The sequence below is a fragment of the Pomacea canaliculata genome, linkage group LG4 (assembly GCF_003073045.1).
Source record: "Pomacea canaliculata isolate SZHN2017 linkage group LG4, ASM307304v1, whole genome shotgun sequence".
In the NCBI taxonomy this organism is placed as follows: Eukaryota; Metazoa; Mollusca; class Gastropoda; order Architaenioglossa; family Ampullariidae; genus Pomacea; species Pomacea canaliculata.
In genome coordinates, this window is record NC_037593.1 from 26001256 (window position 1) to 26020805 (window position 19550).

At 38.2% G+C, this 19550-nt stretch overlaps 3 protein-coding genes across 3 annotated transcripts in view; 2 read left to right on the forward strand and 1 right to left on the reverse strand.

Moving 5' to 3' along the window:
- The first annotated feature begins 2914 nt into the window (after positions 1 to 2914).
- LOC112562452 lies at positions 2915 to 4919 on the forward strand. The gene is made up of 2 exons (XM_025235737.1): positions 2915 to 3203; positions 4071 to 4919. The coding sequence occupies exons 1-2, from the start codon at positions 3079 to 3081 to the stop codon at positions 4546 to 4548; spliced, it is 603 nt and encodes a 200-aa protein (XP_025091522.1). The 5' UTR covers positions 2915 to 3078; the 3' UTR covers positions 4549 to 4919.
- Positions 4920 to 6936: 2017 nt separating this feature from the next.
- LOC112562451 (stromal cell-derived factor 2-like) lies at positions 6937 to 10341 on the reverse strand. The gene is made up of 6 exons (XM_025235736.1): positions 10196 to 10341; positions 9243 to 9355; positions 8996 to 9078; positions 8501 to 8640; positions 8087 to 8168; positions 6937 to 7741 (listed from the first exon to the last, which is right to left on the reverse strand). Exons 1-6 carry the CDS (start codon positions 10278 to 10280, stop codon positions 7573 to 7575), a joined length of 672 nt encoding a protein of 223 aa, XP_025091521.1. The 5' UTR covers positions 10281 to 10341; the 3' UTR covers positions 6937 to 7572.
- Positions 10342 to 16063: 5722 nt separating this feature from the next.
- Positions 16064 to 19550, forward strand: part of LOC112562483 (calmodulin-regulated spectrin-associated protein 1-B-like) — a 33571-nt gene continuing 30084 nt past the window's right edge. Inside the window, exon 1 of the mRNA XM_025235764.1 lies at positions 16064 to 17378. Coding sequence (XP_025091549.1) covers positions 17205 to 17378 — 174 coding nt within the window. The 5' untranslated portion in view covers positions 16064 to 17204. The remainder of the gene's footprint in view (positions 17379 to 19550) is intronic.

A 19550-nucleotide genomic window follows, 5' to 3' on the forward strand; every position in this document is an offset into this window, starting at 1 on the left:
AAATCTGGGTGCGTACACCCTTCTCTAAGGTACATGCAAGGTACTTACACAGAAAGACGTCAACAAAACTGGCGAAAAAAATTGTTCATGGATACGTTTTCGTTGTTAAGACCGCAGCCAATGGGAAAGCTGGTAGCATCTGACGTATCAATGAGCGACTTTTGGCTGGAAATGGGGGACAACTTTGTAAGTGGCGCGGGTGGATAAGACCACAGAAAGTGCGCTTCTGTTTGTTTAGGTCTCTAACGTTTAGCAGGTCCTTTTAGTGACCTGTGGGATTACTCCCCTCGGTTTCCCTCCAAATAGTTCTCACTAAGCGTACAAACATGACGTCACGGTTTTGAAACCTTTTCGTGCATTGCGATGCTTGTAACGTCTGCCTTGTGTGTATGTATTTACTCAGATGTCGGGAAAATAAGTGTAGTACCTTCTTCCGCTGAACATTACCTAATTATCAAAGCGCACTTTCCACCCTACTAGTCCTTTAAACAAGTGGTCCACACTCCTTACCTCGGTCGCTGGGGCTGAATGGTCAGCATGTGGAAAGAGGTTCAGTCGTGCTCGTGCTAACTTCTCCCTGACTAGAAGTGTCTGTCCATGCTAGTCTTCTCGTCTCATCCTGCAAGGGTCAGAGGCCGAGCACGCAGTCCTCGTCACGTGACAGCAATGGCAGGCCTAGAATGCCCCTATACTCGGATAGTACCACTGGCAGTCGCTAAAAATCACGGTGGTCTTTGATTGTCTACTGTTGCTTGCTTTTCTTCAACTTTCGTTTACTAACGATGGCTCGTCAGCTCATAGTCGGCTGAGCGATGGTCGAGAGCATCATACTTTCTCCTCCCCATCTCTCTCTCTCCTTCCTTCTTTTAAATCACTGTCTTCTCTTCTTCGCCGTTCTTTCTATCATCCTTTGTCATCTTTTCTCCTGCATGTCATATTTCTTTCTTTTCTCTTTATATTTCTCTCTCTTTAATCCCTATTTCCATTTTCTCGTCTGTGCCCCTAAATTTTATTTTTTACCCCTTTTCTCTCTAATCCCTCATCTTGTTTTTCCATTCTCTCTCATTTTTCTCTTTCCTCCTTCCCACATTTATCTGTAATTACTTCCTCAATATCTTTCTGGTGTTACTCTCTGTTTCTTTTTTTTCTTTCTCTCTTTCTTTCGCTCTACGCATCTTTTCTATATTTTTTTCTCTCTAACTTTTCTATTCCTTCCTTTGTGTTTCGCTTTTTTTTCCTCCTCTATCTCTCTCTGGCTCTTTGTCTACCTGTTTTTTTATCTCTCCCCCGTGTCCCCTCCCTCTGTTGGCATCTTTGCCCGTTAGAGTCTCTGCACCTGTTTCAGGAACAATGCGACCCTTTGAGGAGGAGACACAGACATATCGGTGGAAAAAACATTGAAGACATTCATATTGTTGCTTGTCACGCAGTTGAAAATTATAATTCGAGGCAACTGGACATGATTACTTGTTTTCTTTCCTAGTGTGACACGTGACATAATAAATGTTGTTTAGCGGAAACGCAGACGAGGCAAAATTTTGTACCTCCAGTGTCTTTGTTTTGGTAGGAGGGAAGGTGGTGGGACTAGACAGCTTCCCTTTTTTTACACAGGGTCATGAACTTTCACCACGAACTTATATTACACGTCCGTGCTTCCACCACGTGCACCAGTTCATTGTCCACCTCCTTTTTTTTAATAAAGAAAATTGCGGAATGTGAAATGTCTTATGTCTGTTGTTGTGGTTTTAAACGTATGATATATTGAAGAAAAGCTGTCAGAAGACTTATTTTATTCAATACGTAATTAATGTGCAGTGTGTTTGTGTGTTTGTGGTGAGAGAGAGAGAAGAGCAGGAGTTATCAATTAGAATGTTGGTGTATATAATGTCCGACACCGGCTTAGATTAATGGATTTTGATAAGTTGATTTTGCTCTTGTTGTTTTTTTTTTTTTTTTTTTTTTGTTTTTTTTGTTTTTTTTGTTTTTTTTTTGTTTTTTGTTTTTTTTTATTTTTTTTTATTTATTTATTTATTTTGCTAATTATATTAATTTTGTTTCCTGAAGCTGTCAAGTTGTACAATATGCAAAGGATAGTCTTGATCAGTACTGTGGGAAAGAAAGATGGATTTATGGCGGAATGATTTCTTCTTTTGCAAGTGCTTTTGAATACATAGTAACCTCAAGTACTAAACCCCATTTCTATAAATCCGTGCAATTTTTTAGAAATAAATTAAGGTTACATAAATAGTAATCCCATAGGAATATATATAAATGCTTGTTGTAATCACATAGTTTTAAAGTGTTGTACTTCCTCGCCTGAACTGCTTGTTGAAATTATATGTTTGAAATTGTTGTTCTAGTTGCATGATTATTCACACTAATATATAATGTGAGAGACAATAATCTATCAAGTAAAGAATTTGTTTTCGTATTATCTTTTTTCAAGAAAGTATTTTACTTTCGCAGGAAACGCAGTAACAGAAAAACAACAAAATAATATCAAAAAAAAAAAAAAGAAAGACCGGAAGTTATTTTTGTCCTGAGTTGTTGCTCTTGGGCTTTTTGGTCGTGGTTGCTAAATTTCGGACATAAGGAGGGAGGGGGTATATTTTCCTCCCAATGAAAAATCTGCTCTCGCTTGACGTCAGCTGAATTCCGTTACTCACTCCTGCAGGTCAAGGCACAGGTGTGACACACGAGTCCAGACAGACAAACCCGTGATGTCGTCTGGCATTAGTCCTCAGAGGCAGTGATGCAATGGACAGTAAATCTCGTATTTTCTTCGACTAAGAAGAAGTGGGGGGATGAGGGCGTGGCCTACGTCAGACCGTAGTAACAGACGTAGCCTTCCCCCCTTCCCCAACAACAACACTCCATCCTTGCCTCCCCCTGTGGGTCCGAGGACGTAAAAAGCTCGACTGGCTCTCACAGTCTCACAGGGAGCAGACACTTCCTTCTGAGTTTTCTCTCCTTCTCCTAATCTCTTCTTCCCTTTCTTCCTCTCTATCTCTCGTTCTTTTCCTCTTGTTCTCAGGTTCCGCCTCTACCGTTGTGTTTGAGACGTCGTCTTCGTCGTCGATGATGTTGGCAGCCAAGGTGTTTCGTCGTTGCAGTGACGCTGGGTGTCGCTGCAGCACTTGCTGCACCAACAGCCCCAGCTCCGGAGACACGGCACCTGCCAAAGCCTCTTGCGACGAAATCAGGTATGACTAGTTTCTGCTTATTTTTCTTTCCTTCTTTCTTTGATATTTTGTTTTATGAAGAGAGATTTGGGGAGGTAAGTGATCGATTTCTTAAAAATTATATTTACTTCGAAGTTATTTCCCAAAAAAAGCAATTTATTGTTTTTAAAAAAGGTTTTGTCCTCATATTGCAGATTATTTTTTGTGTTAAAATTACCTACAGATAGTGAGGGCTTACATTGAGTTTTGCGCACAATTTTAATCTTTTTCTTTGCGTGTCTATTTACTAATCTATTTTTATTTATTTTTCTTGTTTTCTTTCTGGTTGCTTGGTTACTTAGCCAGCTTTGTAGCGGAATTGTCTCTCCTGCTGGAAAGCAGGAAGCTTTCAGCCAGTCAGAGTGCACTAACAATGTATTTTGTCGCCCACGGTCTAGCCAGCAAGGTCAACAAAAATTAGGCGAAGAGACATCCCTCTCTCAATCTAAGTAAAACAGAGCACGCATAAAAGTGGAAAAAAATGTTTTACAAAAATCGAACCAATAACTTACGTTTACAAAAATCCAGCTCTTACAAGTGGACAGTACATAAGTACATATCAGTAAAACTCATTCTCCTCCTTCTCGTTCACCTCCTGCTCCGCTTTTTTGTGTATTTATATCTCTATCTTTTTTTGTGTGTGGGGGGGATGGGTAACCCCGATAATCGTTCTTTAATGTCTACATGCAGCACAATATTTACATTTTGTAATTTTGAACAGATCCTTGCAGACATGATTTTTGATAACTTATTTAAATCAATGATAGCGTGATGCTACCATAAAAGCAATTCCTGTTATTGTTGTTGTTGCTACTATTATTATTGCTACTACCACTACTACTGTTACAGGAGGAGCTTGGAGTCGACGCTCTTGACGTCTGTGAAGGAAGTGAAGTACAAGCGTGTGTTCCTCAACATGCTGCCTGGTATCTTGGCCACGTACCTCCCGACTCTTTGTGACCCGGAGCTTTCCTCCACGACACCCCGTGGTTCGATTCCAAACAAGCAGAGGGCGCCCTCTCGTCGTAAGAGGGCCTTCCTGTTCGGGCTCAACGGCGGATTCAACGGAGGATACAACGGCGGCTCTAACGGCGAGGGCAACGGAGAGGGTTCCAACGGCTACTCCAACGGCTACTCCAACGGGTTCCTCTTTGGCAACGGAAAGATAAAAGACCCAGGTGACCATCCCGTCAACGGCAACGGGCTTGGCGGCTTGCTGCAACTGGCCCTTGTAGGACTGGTCAACGGCGCATTGAATGGAGGAGGGTATGACGAAGCAAAAATGGTGGCAATGGTGGCAACGGTGGCAGCGCCAAACTCGAGATAACCATCTAAGCACACTACAGACATTGTTTCCATGGCGACCGTCCCAATTCCTATAGCTGGCCTGCCGTAGCAGAGGTGCTCGGAGGAAGAGGAAAAAGCAACAGCCTTGAAGATCTCAAACGCACAGCACGCTAACGCACAACACTGGTTCGCCTGCGTTTCTACTCACTCTTCTCAGCGAGTCTACTACACTTATATATTATTGAATATATTCCTTTGCTGGTTACCTCGTACCTGGATATCGTAAATATGCCTTTACCTAATCCCAGAACTTGTAATGTTACCTGATCAAGAAATGGTTCCAATGCATGACTCTGTTCAAGAGATCATATTGTGCACATATCTAAAATTAAAAATTTTGTTGAACTCTTAGTATTTTGTACTTTTTTAAAGAGGCTGGCAGAGTATCCGTAATACCTTTCACACTTTCTTCTACCTTATTGTCAAATCTTTCATAGTCAAATACATGAGTAAAGACGTTTGCAAACAAGCATGCATCATTGCTGCATTGCATCCAAACACATACATAAAAGTGCAAGCGTGCTTACACACACATCTACATACACTGACACAAGTACATGCTATAAAAAATATGTATACACATGCCTGCACACTATCTCATACACACTCTTTCATAAGCACAGATTCAAAGTCTAAGATGACTTCACATTTATTGTCAAAAGGGCACATGCTGTCAAAATACTTGTCAGCATTTACTAATTCTCAAAAAAACTCAGAAATATGATCATGACAAACAGAGCAACACTGTAGTCTTGTGATTTTTAGACAAATATACAAAAAAAGTCAAAGAATGTAAGATATTTAACTGTAAAATGCGAGTGAGGATCAACATATGTACGTTTGTTTGTAGACATCTGAAAGAAACCAAACAAGCCTACCATTGTAGGGAAAAATGTGCTTTAAAAAACTCTTTTTTTTTTTAAGAATATTTGTTAAACGAATACACTAAAATATGATACTGAACATTCAATTTTGCTAATTGCAATTATTAGAATGGTCACAGCCAACCATGAAGAAGCCATGTAATGATGAAAAGAAAATAAAAGATATTTTCAATTGCATTACAAAAACATTACAGGAAAGGTAAACAACAACAATAATTTAACAATAAATTATTGTCAGAATGTGACTTACATCTGTTGATGACAACGTTTTAAAAAAAAAATGTACAAATGCTAACAGAGTTTATAATTTATAAATTCCTATCTGATTCACATACAAATCTTAATGTTGAGAAACACAGTCCCTACAGCAAACAGACAAAAACATTGTATGGTTTCCTTTTTGTCTTCTCTTTAAATATTTACAACAAAGCTTAATCAATATCATTCACTCTGACATACACAATTGAAATATCAAAGGGACCAACAAGTAATGACCGAAGTAGAAATCAAGGGGAGACAACACTAAATAGGATCCGCTTTTAGAAACTGCCTTGGATTGTCTTCACTTTCCACAAGGTAACTAGGAGAAATTGTACAAATCTATTATACCGCTGAGCACTGGAGTTGGATACGTAGTCACAGTCTGAGAGCAGATGTAAAAGCAACATTGACTGATGTTGGTTGAGGGCATTAAAAATGAACTTTCATTTCACAGACTACACTTTTATCGCAAGCTGATACCCAAAATCACCTACGAAGGTAAAAATAATTTTTAATCTGACAATGAATATCATGCCTGAGCGATAAGTGATGTACAAAGGAAACGAAAAACCAAAACATAAATTGCTGGACAAGAAAAGTGGTAGTCACAGATTTAAATTTTGATACTATTTCAGATGCTTGTTTTAATCTCACTAAAAAACAGTTAAATGCTAACTGCTGCTGTCCAATTATAGAGTCTAAAAATCTGAAGTACATTCTTCTTACTAATGCTAAATGTGTTTGATCAGAGATTCTCCAGAAAACAAATGTGCATCTGTAGCATACAATTATAGGCACAGCTTAACTCTTTTGCACTCACCCAACACAAACACAACCAATATGCTATGTGAGCAACATATTAAACATTAAGTGACAATTTGCGCACTTTAACGTATCCATACAATTGAAATGGTCTTGTTCACATCAGCATTCAATATTTAGATTGATGAAATGAAGTCATGTTAGTCACAAAACTCTGTAACATAGCTGTTTTACTACATGATCCATTTTGTACACATACAGCTGTGTATTAAGAGTTAAGACTCCTATTTTACAGAAGTATCCATGTGTTTTTATGTTTACATCAGACGGTGGTTTCTAGAAAATTCACCTTTTGCCATAAATGTTCACCATGCTAGAACACAAAACAGAAAAGCATATCTATGATTTAAAAAAGACAGGGTCTTGATGCATGTAATTGCAAAGATCTTGACAGAGTTTCAGTGCTGTTCAAGACTTTTTTTTTTTTTTTGCAATTTATGTAAAAATTCTTGAAAGATCAGAACTGTTAGTTCTTATCCTAAAGGTAGAATTTTTCTCCAGTGCTGTCTTTTTATTACAGGATAATAAATTTACTTTAGTCTCCATTCTTACTCATTTAGTCCTCGGTGTCTAGCACTCAACCTAATATCTACAACTATAACAATGTTTTCTGAGCAATTGTAGGATTTTTAATGAACAGACTTTTTTTTCAACCATCTTAAGTGATTTACAGCTTTACAATATATTTTTACACAGTCCCTTCTTTTAAATGAAGCAGGGAATGAATCCTAGAAATTCTTTTGGTTTGTTCTCACATATCCACCCTGTCATCCCATGTAAAAGTGGTCTGTAGGTTTACAAATGGCAGTTTTTAACACTGATGCATTTTTTTCAATCACACTATAATCAATAAAAGATGGTGGAAACATTTCTGCCAATCAAGAGTTAAACAACTCCAACAACAACAAAAAAAATTCCAGTTTTGACAGAAAATGTTGGAACTTACATGTCTAACACTTCACTGAAAAGTCAAGAAAATAACAGAAACTCTCCCAGGTGAAGAAAAACAGTATTTCTACATATGGAAATGCAAATCACTAAAGTTCATCATGGTCTTTTTGTAATGACCCTTTCTTGTCAGATGGTGTGATATAGATGCCCTCAGCAGCCTGCCAATAGTTCATCTCTGATGGAGATGGATAACCACTGACTTCTCTCTGCCCATGAATGGGACGACCATATGAATTTCCAGTAATATGCAAGTAGCTGCAAAATGGAAAACAATTTCAAGACCTTTGGTGTTTCATACATAAAAATATACTTCATGTTTTCCATTTGATAACTACTTTGTAACATGAAATTCACAGTATTTAATTTCAAAGGAAGCATCCTTCTTGACAATGTCGCCAAAAGAAGTTTCCCTTAAAGTGAGGCACTCAACTGATTGGTAACATGATACAAATATTATATGCTTTGCCTTTTTCTCATTGCGTCTTTTTTTTCATCCAGTGAATGGTACAAAAAGGCATGAGAAATCAAACTATATTCATTGTTATTTTACAAGGTGCTTCAATCCTACAATAAAATAAAAGGAATCAAAATTATACTCACTGCTCTGTTACCACATGTTTCAATCGCACCCTTTCATCCCTGCTCCAATATTTTCCACTGCATACAACAACCCAATGGTCTCCTAAATCAACCAAAATAAACGATAAGAAATTCAGTCCACAATGCAAAATTACTCTGCCTCCACATCTCATCCTATAAATGAACACTCACCCACAAACTCCCCAAATCCACCCAAAAAAGCTAAAGCACCTGCATGATTTTCAAATGAAGTCATTAGAAATGTTATTCACAAATACATGCATTCACTCATAAACATATAAGTAAGTTTAATTCTCGGTGAGGTATCTGTATAAGACAAGTTGGACTACTCTTATCAGACATGTAGCATTAATATTTCACTGCTAAAATCAAATTAACACACAGCATTGTCAGTATGTGACATCCGACCCGTACCTTCATCTCCTTCACCATCCTCACCAAAGGCTGAAACTTCCAAATTATGTGATAGTGGTGAAGAGAAATGGTGACTATGGAGGTTGCGTTTTGTTGCTAAGTGCATCAGCCGAATAGTCTGACCACACTTGACTGGACTCCTACCGCAAACAAAGAACGAATAACTAATTGAAAAATAAGGTCAAGAGAAAGAAAATAAAACCACATTAGGGATATTCTATTTAAATTCTACTAACCTGACCTCTAAACGTAAAGAAACCCTTTTTTCCCAGAAGCTACATGTCAACATATGTAAGAAAAAATAGATCTAAAAATCCTTTTTTAAAAAATAGCCAAATTATAAAATCAAAACAATAATTACAAAACAGTACAATTAATTACTGAATATCCCAAAATAGAATTTTGCTGGTGAATGAACAATTTTTTTTAAACTTAAAAGTATTATTTTTTAGCCAATTATCTCTTCTGCTGTTTGTGATAGCATGGTAGTCTTACCCCCGTGCACATGTGGCGCCAGTCTTGCTACGTATTTGCCAGTAACTGTTATGATCATCTGATGAATCTACACCAGTTACAGACTGCAAATGAACAACATATGAAATTTATCATGTGTACTTATTTTTGGTCTCATCTTACTTCTTGCAATCATTTTATAAACACAAAACTAAGTTCCTACATCTGAAAGTAAGTGTAGCTAAAATAATAAAAGTATAACAAATAGATCCAGATCTATTATGCTTACCTGTTGGCCTGAGCCACTACCATATTTGACATCATGAGAATGCAAGCGTACATTGTTGTAGGGGTTGAGAAGTTTCAGTGATGATCCACAGGTGACAAACTCATATTCAAAGTCTATAACATTAAAATAGTTGCAATCATCAATCACACTTTTCAATCATCAGCAAACAACTACTACAACAGCTACTGAAGAATCCAGATTTTATAATAATCCAGATCTTTGCACTTATCAACTGATCCTGATTGTAGGTTCTCAGTAAAATCTTAATCATGGGTATGACTACCTCGGAACAAAAGATATACTATACATATATACTAGAAATACCATGCATGGAGTATCTACTGCTGTAAAAGAAGCCAAGATAAAAAAAACAAAGACTATCAAAAAATAATCCCATATTTAATATTTTATAGCAATTACAAACAGCAACACAGAAATAAGCTTCCTGCTTATTCCAACAAACGTTTCTTTCAGCTAGTCATCTAACCGATTTGTTCACAGCTTTGATTTCAATTAGTTACTCTTTTTTTTTTTAAGTAACACTTACTAAAACTAAGTGTCTTTCATTTTACTATCAAAATGTTGGAAAATTATGAGTGAAGGGTAAATCAAGTGACAAAATTGTGCTGACTGAGATTAAGAAACGATAAAAACTTTATAAATGAAAAAAAAATGCCTCAAAGAAAAGAGACTCGAAACAAAATTGTCTTTCCAGTTTTTTTTGCGTGTACAATATGCTGGCCACCAGAACGACAAATGCTAACAATTATTTATAAACTTTCGTTGATAGAATTCATACCACATAATCATCATTACTGATTGTGACTTGTCCATGAACTAACGAAGCAGACAACGGCACAAAACTAAAAGCATCGCATAGCCCAGAAGCTAAGAAAGTCAGTTTTATGACGTAAAAGTAAACCTTAAGAAAAGAACTACATTCGGAACACTACCTGAGGCATCTCCGTATTCCAGAAAAACTTGTAAAACAGCAAAAGATACGACCCAGTTAATCAAATCCTTCAAACACATCGCCATGCTTACACGTAATGTTTAAGACAAGAATTTTTGTTGTTTCTTTGGTGAAGAGTTTATAACTTCTACAGAGTTCTTTCCCTTACGTTGTATCTCTTGCAGTTGTCTGTTGTTTCCTTTTATTTATCTGTGTGCATGTATTCAAACTTTGTATGGGTAAACTGTTGATTGTGTGTAGTTGTACTTTTTTATTTATCGATGCAGATGAGCGACTGGTTGCAGACCGTCATTGTAACTTTACGATACGTACTGCACCTCAGTACTACAGTGAACCATCCAGCGTGCGACCATGGACATGTATAGGTCTGTCTGCCAAGACCAACGCTTATATAGCCACTAGCGAAGTGATCCGCTGTTAGTCTCGGCAAGCCTAAACAAAAGAATGTGACTAAACCGGAAGCCTTGTAGCCTTATGCCTCGTTTTAGTAGTTAATCTGAAATGTGAATAAACCGGAAGCTTTGTAGTTTCATGCCTCGTTTTAGCAGTTAACTGGATATATATATATTAAATCGTTTGCCAGCAGTCCAGTAATACAAGTTCGTGGTGCGATCTTGTGCCTCTACCGTGTACTTCCCAATTAAAAAAAAAAAAAAGAAAAGACTTCGTGACTCCTTCTTCGTTGACGAGTCTAGAAAGCTCCTCGATCAGTATGTGTCCTCTCACACCGATGTCATCATACTTGGCGACTTCGGAGACGCTTCAGAATCTCTGTTTAGCTAACATATCTTGAAATTTGATTGTGACAATACAGATTATTTAGTCAATGTATACAGAGAGTGACTTCGTTCTGTCCTGGATTGGCTCGCTCATCTCACCACCTGTTGCATCACATCACTCTCTGCGCCCTGGCTCATTCGCTTCTAAAGTGCGTTGCCATGCACACAGCTGTCAGATGTGTTCTGCATGTCTTTTTTACTTGTAAAAAGTCAACACCATCAGCGCGAGCGTTGACTTCTTAATTATCATCTAGTCCCAGCTTCTCCAACTTTGCTGGAGCACCCTTAGTAGATTTTGTGCAGGTAACTAAGAATGTCAGAGACATCATCACTAACTCGCCACAGAAATCTTAATTGTTCACTGGATCGATGTTCCGAGCACGGCCATCTTGTCAAAGTTCCTTGACACCTTGATTCCGGTCATCACAGACAACCTCAGTCGATCACTCCCTCTCTGCTGGCTCGATCTGTTCCTCCCTTTTTCAAAACATTCGCTGTTACACCCCAAGCGGAACCTGTTCATTCAGACTCCCGCTCAGGGAATAATAAGAAGACTGCGGGTTATCCTAATGTAGCCTTTTGTGGAACGACCCTGATAGTAATCTTCAAGAAAAATCCTCAAAACTTTTTTGGCCCGCCTTAACCTTCATCTTTCTTATCCAAGATTCTGTAAAAGGTCGTTCTTCATCAGCTGCTACAATTACATTTCGATTCCTAAAGTTTCCTGAAACCATTTCAGTGGATATAACGTCGGCACCTCTCGACTGAGACTTCTCTGGTCCGAGTGGTGAATGACTTATACTGCCCCTTGTCTCCTGTAATGGGCGTTAAGCTTGCCTCCGTGTTCGGTAAATGTACCCAATAAATCTTAATTAGTAATATATAATTATTATTATTAGTGTTGGTCGAAGATGCCGATCGACCAAATTAGATTTTTAATTTCATATATCCAGCAGTTGGTAAAAGATAAAAACAGATTAAACTAAGTCAGAGTGAGCTGAGAATATATGTAAAATGTAATAAAAAAGATAAATAACATTTGTTTAACAATTTTGAAACATCTTAGTGTAAAAGTCGTGTTCTTGAAAAAAGTCGTCTGCACTGGTCAAACCTTGAAACCAAGGACGCATGCGCCCAGCTTTGCGCATGCGCACTTAGACGGAAACGGATAGTGAAATGTCGACCGAGATGGGACGAGTCTAAATTAAAAGGAATTCATGCATCTTGTACTAGCAGTAACCAGTTTTGGAGTCTAAAGCCTGGTACTGATTATGCTGAATTTATCATCTATGGACTGGTACTTCCTCGTCCAAAGACTGGCATGTGTTCTTGAAGGCTGAAAATATTCGACAGTTCAGTCATCCTAATGATATTCACCGCATAAATTTGTTTATTATTTTGCTGTGAACGGTTTGCTGCCGACGCCAAATGATTCAGAATGGCAGATTTATCCGTTGACGTCGTAGACAGCGATGTTATCGAAATAATTTCTGCAGAGGAGTACGATTCGCAAAGAGTAAGTATTGCGTATTTGGTGATTAATGATACTTTCTTTCATTTAAGGATATGTCGAATCGCGATTAGGAGGGTAAAAGGGGTTCAGTACGACTGTGTCAGGTAGTATGTATGTACTGTGAATGTGCCAGTGTTAATAGATAAGCAGGCTTGAAATCCAACGTTTTAGTAAACCTTAAATGAACAGGAGTAAAGCTGTGGTCTGTGTTCGTTAATCTGATGTTTTCTAAATTTTTGACAATAGAAAAGAAAGTGATTAAAAAAAAAAACTTGATTGGCAAGTGTTACAGAATTAGTCTTACATATGTAGAGTTTCCACGTTTTCCTATCGATGATTACAGCTATTAATAATTAAATAATAATAATTTATTTGCTTTCATCTTTAATCAGTTATTACTTTCAGGGGTACATGTCCTACCAACATATCTCATTTAAACTGAGAAACTGAGGTGTCGTAGATCGGGCATGAGACATTGAGAGGAATTAGACAGCATGATATTGTGTTACATTAGTGTGTCTGCACGTGACTGACATACTTATATGTACATGCAAGTATTATGAAAGCATGTTTAAAAAAGAAACAACAGAAACTTCCAAGAAAGTTGTAGTATAATTTTTCATTTCTTTGTAGCTAAAGGTTTTTTGTCCCTTCTGTACATCTCGTTTACCCAACATGCTTGCTATTATCAAGGTGTAAAAAGAAGCCCTGGCACATTGAGTTAAGTGTCTGTTTGTTTGAAGGTGCACATGCACACATACATAACACAACATATATACATGCAAAACATACACACAGATTCATTCATTTAATAGCATAAAAGTTTGCTTTGAAAATTTGCTGTAGATTATTAGATTATCATTTATTACTGTGAACTTATTCAGAAGCAAAAAAAAGGGGGGGTGAAATAGTTAAGGAATGTGTGGAGGAGGATGCGTGTAGGGTGTAATTTCTTCATCATCCTATTTTCCAGGCAATCCAGTAACACATTGGTTAGCTTTTATGATCAATTAAGTGAGGATTGGCTGTTAAGGTTTAGACTTTATATTTGTCATGATGTTTTCTTTCACCATTTACAGGCCTGGCTGCCTTGCCCTGATATAAGCCTTACTGCCTGGTTTACTGTTAATCACCAATCCTTCCCTTCTTAGTTTTCCCAATATGAACCATTACATGTCATAGTGCATCTTTTCTAATTCTCTTCTCCTTTTTATACACTTTGTTCTCCTTGTAACTATACATACGTAGTGAAGCAGCTACTCTTCACGATGAGATGGTTGACATTAGTGTTAAAAATGATACAACGTTTTGCTTTTCTATACCGTTAAAACTCCCAATGGGTGTTTTCTGTCCCTGTGACCTAGCACAACACACATATTTTCAGACTTATTATTTGCTTCAGATGTCTGTATTACTGTGGAAGCAGCCTTAATACCTACTTTAAACATTTTTAATAGTCATTTAGTTATGCATTAGTCAAAAGCTGCCAGATTTTAGTGAACATTTTTTTATTTCTTTCGAGTTTTATCTAGTTTACCATGGTTATATATATATAGTATTTTTTCATTCAAGAAGCTATGGTAATGATTGCACATAGTCATGTATATGTGCTGCATCTTCTACAAATATAGTAGTCTTATTTTGAGATTTAGTTTAGCAGCATGAACTTTGTCCATGGTTTAATGCTTAGTTGTGCAAGTTTTGGTAAACTTGTAACTTTGCATTAATCTTCTTATTTCTTATATGTATGCCTTTGGCAATAGCTTTGGGTTCCCTAAACTTTGTAAAGCCTGGAGAGCCCAGTTGTATGCTGGCATCCTGCACTTCCTTCCATTATATCATTGTTACTGCTGACGGAGTGATGCATATATAAACATATAGTAATATACATGCCCATGCACAATGCTGGTGGAGTTTTAAGTTGGTAAGGCAAGTCAATATTGAGAGAAAACATCTAGAAGGGACATTAGGAATAGTGTTTTGGGTTGAGGTAAATCTGGAGTTGTTCAGAGTTGTGGCCCACAGAGATGGGAATTAGATTTTGCTATAGGGTGGTTCAGTAAGAGATCATATTCCTGGAAACTGAAGAATAAATATTAATAGGACAACACAGCAAACATAAATGTTTTATTGTAAATGTAGATCTATGTATGGAGACCTAAAAGTATTTTTTTTTTTTTAAGAACTTGCTACCAGAAATTAGTGCTATTATCTCTGTGTGACTAGTAGTGCTGATTTTCTTTGTACTATTTATGACATAAGTGTGCTAGCAATTGACTAACTAAAAGCCTAGCTTCTTAAACTTCATCTAAAGATGTCGCTTTTTGAGTCTGAGCATGTTGGTGGTGGGGGGATGTGTGTGGGTAGATGGGGAGGGGGGTTGTCGTTGTTCAGCTATGTATGGGTGTGGAAGTGTATTAGAGAAGGGGGAATATGTTAGAATTCTTGCATTAGACACCATGATGGAAGACATTTAATGAATGAGAATATTATTTGGCTTCAGAGTAAAACAGTTTGTAACAACAGCTGTTTCTGTAGAATTTGCCTTGACATTTTATTACTAGTGTAAGGCCAATGCAAGTCTAGAGTTGAGCAAAAACAGAAATGTGTGCCATCTGTTTTTATTTCCTACATGATTTTCAGACTGAAGGAACATCACTGGAAGGAGATTTGTTTGGAGGGGTGGGAGGCAGCTCTAGGTTTTGTGGGTGTGGCTCTGTGGGAGGAGAAAAGCAAAGGCTGCACTGGAATGACAGCATCTTTGTTTATGTCAGGTTTAGGTTTAGTCTCCTGAGGTCAGATTTCTGGGTATTGTTGCCTTACTTTATGCCTTACTAGGCAGTATCAAACAGCAGTTGCCTTTGCACTGTCTCCAGGGCTTTGCAGTGTACAACAGTTGTACCTTTCTTGAATAGTCTCCTTTGGACTGTATAGAAATGCACAATGGTGTCCAGACAAAACTTGACTTCGAGTCTAGCTTTTTTTAACAGTCTGCTCCTGGCCACAATTTTTTTCTTTTGGTTTAGTAGGGGAAGGTCTCTGCTAACCTTCAGTGAGTTGCGACCGGAAATTTCATTGTCATTGTCTTTTCTGTAATGGAAATAAGACTTTAAGTGTTGCTTGTAGATTCTCTTTGAGAGCTTTTGGCATTCATGGTCTTACAGTCTCATGCCACCCTTTCACTTTTTCTGTCTCTCTCTCACACACACACACATGCATACACACAACATGCACTTGCATGCACACTTAACAACCTATATAATAAATATGCTTACACATAACATTTAGGTTTTTTATGGTAATAACTGTCAAGTTTTTTATGTTTAGTGGTACTGAATGATTAAACTACAGGAATACATTCATTTAGAAAAGTCTGAATTGTTATGCCAGAGCTACAGATCATGACTAGGAAAAAAAATCCAAGCAGTTGTTTGCATGCATGGCTTATCAGGACAGGCGCCATGGTTATTGCCAAAAAGCTGCCAGATGTGTGGAGCCTGCAGGGGTGGAGAAGGGGGCGTGGGAACAAGAAGCAACAAAGAAGGAAGGGATGAGTCAGGTCTACCTGGTCCTGCCTCTAGGTGCACAAAGGAGTACCCCTAGGTGTATACCCTAGACATCAGAAGTACTAGGAACTGTAGATGATGAGCTGTGGTGATTTTTGTGGATGCTATCACAGAATGGTGCTGCATGCGATAGTTTTGTGAATGTAGCAGACAAGAAAAACAGTGGGCACAGTGAACTGAAAATTGCACTTTTCAAGTGCGCCTTGTGCTGGTTGGGTTTTGGATTGACCACACCTGGCAGACGCCATGAGAAAGCTGCTTGCCACTCAGATGATGTATGCCTATGGTTTTGTAGAGCAGTCTTTTAACAGCTTTTTGATGGGGAAATCTGGTAAACACATTTTCCTGATCATTAATCTTTTGTGAAAATTTATCAGTCACATCACTTGAACAGTATCTTCGGACTATGTGTTGAGGGTAGGAGCTGTGCAAGCATTGGAATAGAGAAGACGCCTGCTAACTTACAGAAGTTAGAGCATTGCCAGAAATCATGTTCAAACGTCAGGGAGTTAGCCTTATCAACTTGTGAGCATGGAAGTGTTAAAATGGATTTAATTGAACATTTTCAGCAGATGGAACTGTGCTACTGTGTCATTTCATCAGCATAAATTTGCTGTATGTACCATTGAATTACAATTTTAAGGTCCTGTATGAAGAAAAGTTTTCACAGGATTTCCTTAGAATTTCCTTGTGAACAACAAATTTGAGTTGTAAATTTTACTGTGCACATTAACAGTGAAGGTAGTTTTCTATAATTGGAAGTTTGCATTTGTACAATTTCTATTTTTTGCAAAGTTCCCATCACATCTGCTAAAGATGTCAGTCTGTTAAGGGCAGCAAAACATAATGCCCTATGAAGTCCTTCTTAACTTATTCTGAAGGATTCAAGCAATTTTGGAACTTGCAGGTGACACAAATTGGTTTAAGACAGCAGCAAATGATACCATCAGCGTTTCAGTGATTGGATTTTAAAAAAACTTTCATCAGTGTGAGTCGTCTTTTCAGTTCTTTATTATGTGACATCAATGTGTGACATGGAAACCTGAGAGCAGGATTGTCATTTTCTCATGCACTTCTGGGGAATTCCTCAAGTCTCAACATAAGATTGCAAAGTTGCACTGTCTAAAGAAGATGGCACTGAACATTCACACAAGCATGGGCATTTCCTGTTTTCCATTCAGCGAAAGTTCCTGTAATCTCAGCAGCATCACAGGGTCTGTGGAAAGTCTTGCCCTCGATCAGCTTGATTCTGCAGAACAGGAGTCCATCGTCTCAGATCTCATTCTTTCTTTAGAATCACTGTCTGTGAGTAACTGGAGGGTTGCAACTCGTATTTTTTTATTTCATACCATTTCAGAATTGTTCAGCTAGCTAAGTTCCTAGAATCAAAATCACAGTTACCTTAGGTATTAAACTTGCTAAAGTGAAGTAGTTTTGCATGATGGTCAAGAAGGAGCAATGTAGACTTATGCTGTAGAAGGGAATGTTTTGGTTGTGAGAGGTTAGGTGTTTTGGGGGTTGGGGGAACACAAAGAGGTCAAGTTAACAGAGTTTCTGAGAATGCATGGCAGTGCATGTTATTTAAAAACAAGAATGTAAAATAAGAGAAGAAGAAAACTTGTTTGAAGTACCCTTAAATCCTAATGCTATGTGCAGTTTTCCTACCTTGGCCCAGTTTCACCATTTACTATTCTGGTTACACTCCTGTGTGTGTGTGAGAGTAGGTGGGAGGGCAGGTGAGTAGGAAGGTGGCCTGGTGTCACCCTGAACTGACTGCACACAGTATTAGGGAACAAAAGAGAGTTAAGGATAGGACTTGGGTGCAGCAGTTTCTTTGCTTTGTTAATCACAGTAATCAGAGTCATCAACATGCCATCCACTGCAGACGTTCGTTCCTAGGCAGGCAGGGTGTGTACAGGTAGGTTTCCTGTTGACAGGTTTCAGATGGATTATACTACAGTCACAGATCACATAATTTTAAAAAAAAAAAAATCAAAACAGTATCACATTAAGTGCATGTTTATTTAATCTAGAGGTTGAAAGACTTTAATAACCATTCACTAATAGCCAGGTAATTTGGATTTAGGTGGATATTTCTTTTCCTCTTTTTTTTTCTTACTCTCACATTGTCTTTAGTTTCCACATGAAACATGGGATTCTTTACTTTTGTTTTAACTGGTCAGCCTCAACACAAGGACCTCCAGAGTCTGGACGCCATTGCTCAAACCAGTCAACTATCCACTTTGTGTGTGTGTGCAGTGGTGTTGTTTTTTTGTTAGGGGTGGATGGAATAAGGACAGGCTTACCCAGCAACTTGAAATGGGTGAGATATTTTAAACCACTAATGCAGCTTTGACCTCAGGGGGGAAGGGCAAGTAAGAAGAGGTAAGTTTTACACAGGGGAGGTGGGGTGGGGTGAGAGAAATTAGTTTGAAATGTACAGTTAGTGCCCATTTGTGAAACTGTATGATTTAACTTATTTCTTGATGACACCCACCCTCACTTTACCTAAAAAACAAAAGCCCTTCATAGTCAGCATCTTTATTGTTCATGTTTCTTCACCTAGTTGCACTGGTTTCAAAATAAATTTTGTCAGATCTTGCCACTATTTTGATGTCACTGTGTTGGCTGAGTTTTGATGACTTGACCTTAAAGTACATGTTTCTTTATAGCATCAGCTGGGCTGAAAAAAGACTTTAAGGACCATGGAGTTACTTCCTGTTGCAGTCAATCGACTTTTCTGTACCTGACTGTCCCTAAAAGTGCAGATGTATGACATGTAGTAGGATAGATCCCCAGTGATAAACTCATACTGGGGTGGCAAGGTGGAGAGGATAGCAGCTTTCAGGGGTATAGAGAAGAACTGATTCGCCAAGAGAAATCAGTATTTCTATCCTAACAACCCTTCTGCCTTGGATCAGGAAGAGAGGGAGGTCATAGGGGATGGTGATGTTGGAGGAAAGTGCTATCAAACTTTGTTTAGTTGTTCTGGCATGTAGGGGTGGTAATAAAGCTGGGAGTGAGAAGTTACCCCTCTCCCAGCACCCATTCGGGGAGCCTCTCTCTACTCCCTTCCCCTTTATCTCCCATCCCTTCCTTTGCTTTAGTCTCTAGCCTGTTGGGGTTGTTTTTTTTTTATACAAGACATAATTTCTCTCCTATGTAAAACACTTTACAGGAGATCAATAATCCATAGTGCTGCAGTTGTTTTGTTTATTCCATGCAGATCAGCTTGACATCAATCAAGATTGACAAGACCCACCGCACTTCTACTACTTAGATTTTTTCCCATCATAAAAACCCCCAGTCACCATAACATTGGTTGGAGGATGGGGAGAGAACAGAGAATGTTAACTGAGAGAAGGCAATACCAGTGCATGGGCGACCTGCCCTTATTGCTGTATTCCTTTCTACTCAAAGAGTTTATCTAGTGGCAGGATGACAGCTTCTGGCAAGGCACAGTAGTTTTGGCCGAGG

Bases quoted from the DNA above. Each gene is read 5' to 3' on its own strand.
- LOC112562452 (XM_025235737.1), top strand. From the start codon at position 3,079: ATGATGTTGGCAGCCAAGGTGTTTCGTCGTTGCAGTGACGCTGGGTGT. The intron at 3,204-4,070 runs GTATGACTAGTT...CTACTGTTACAG, and splicing joins GCCTCTTGCGACGAAATCAG to GAGGAGCTTGGAGTCGACGC.
- LOC112562451 (XM_025235736.1), bottom strand. From the start codon at position 10,280: ATGGCGATGTGTTTGAAGGATTTGATTAACTGGGTCGTATCTTTTGCT. The intron at 9,079-9,242 runs GTAAGCATAATA...GTTCATTTGCAG, and splicing joins GTAGTGGCTCAGGCCAACAG to TCTGTAACTGGTGTAGATTC. The intron at 7,742-8,086 runs GTGAGTATAATT...TCCATTTTGCAG, and splicing joins AAACATGTGGTAACAGAGCA to CTACTTGCATATTACTGGAA.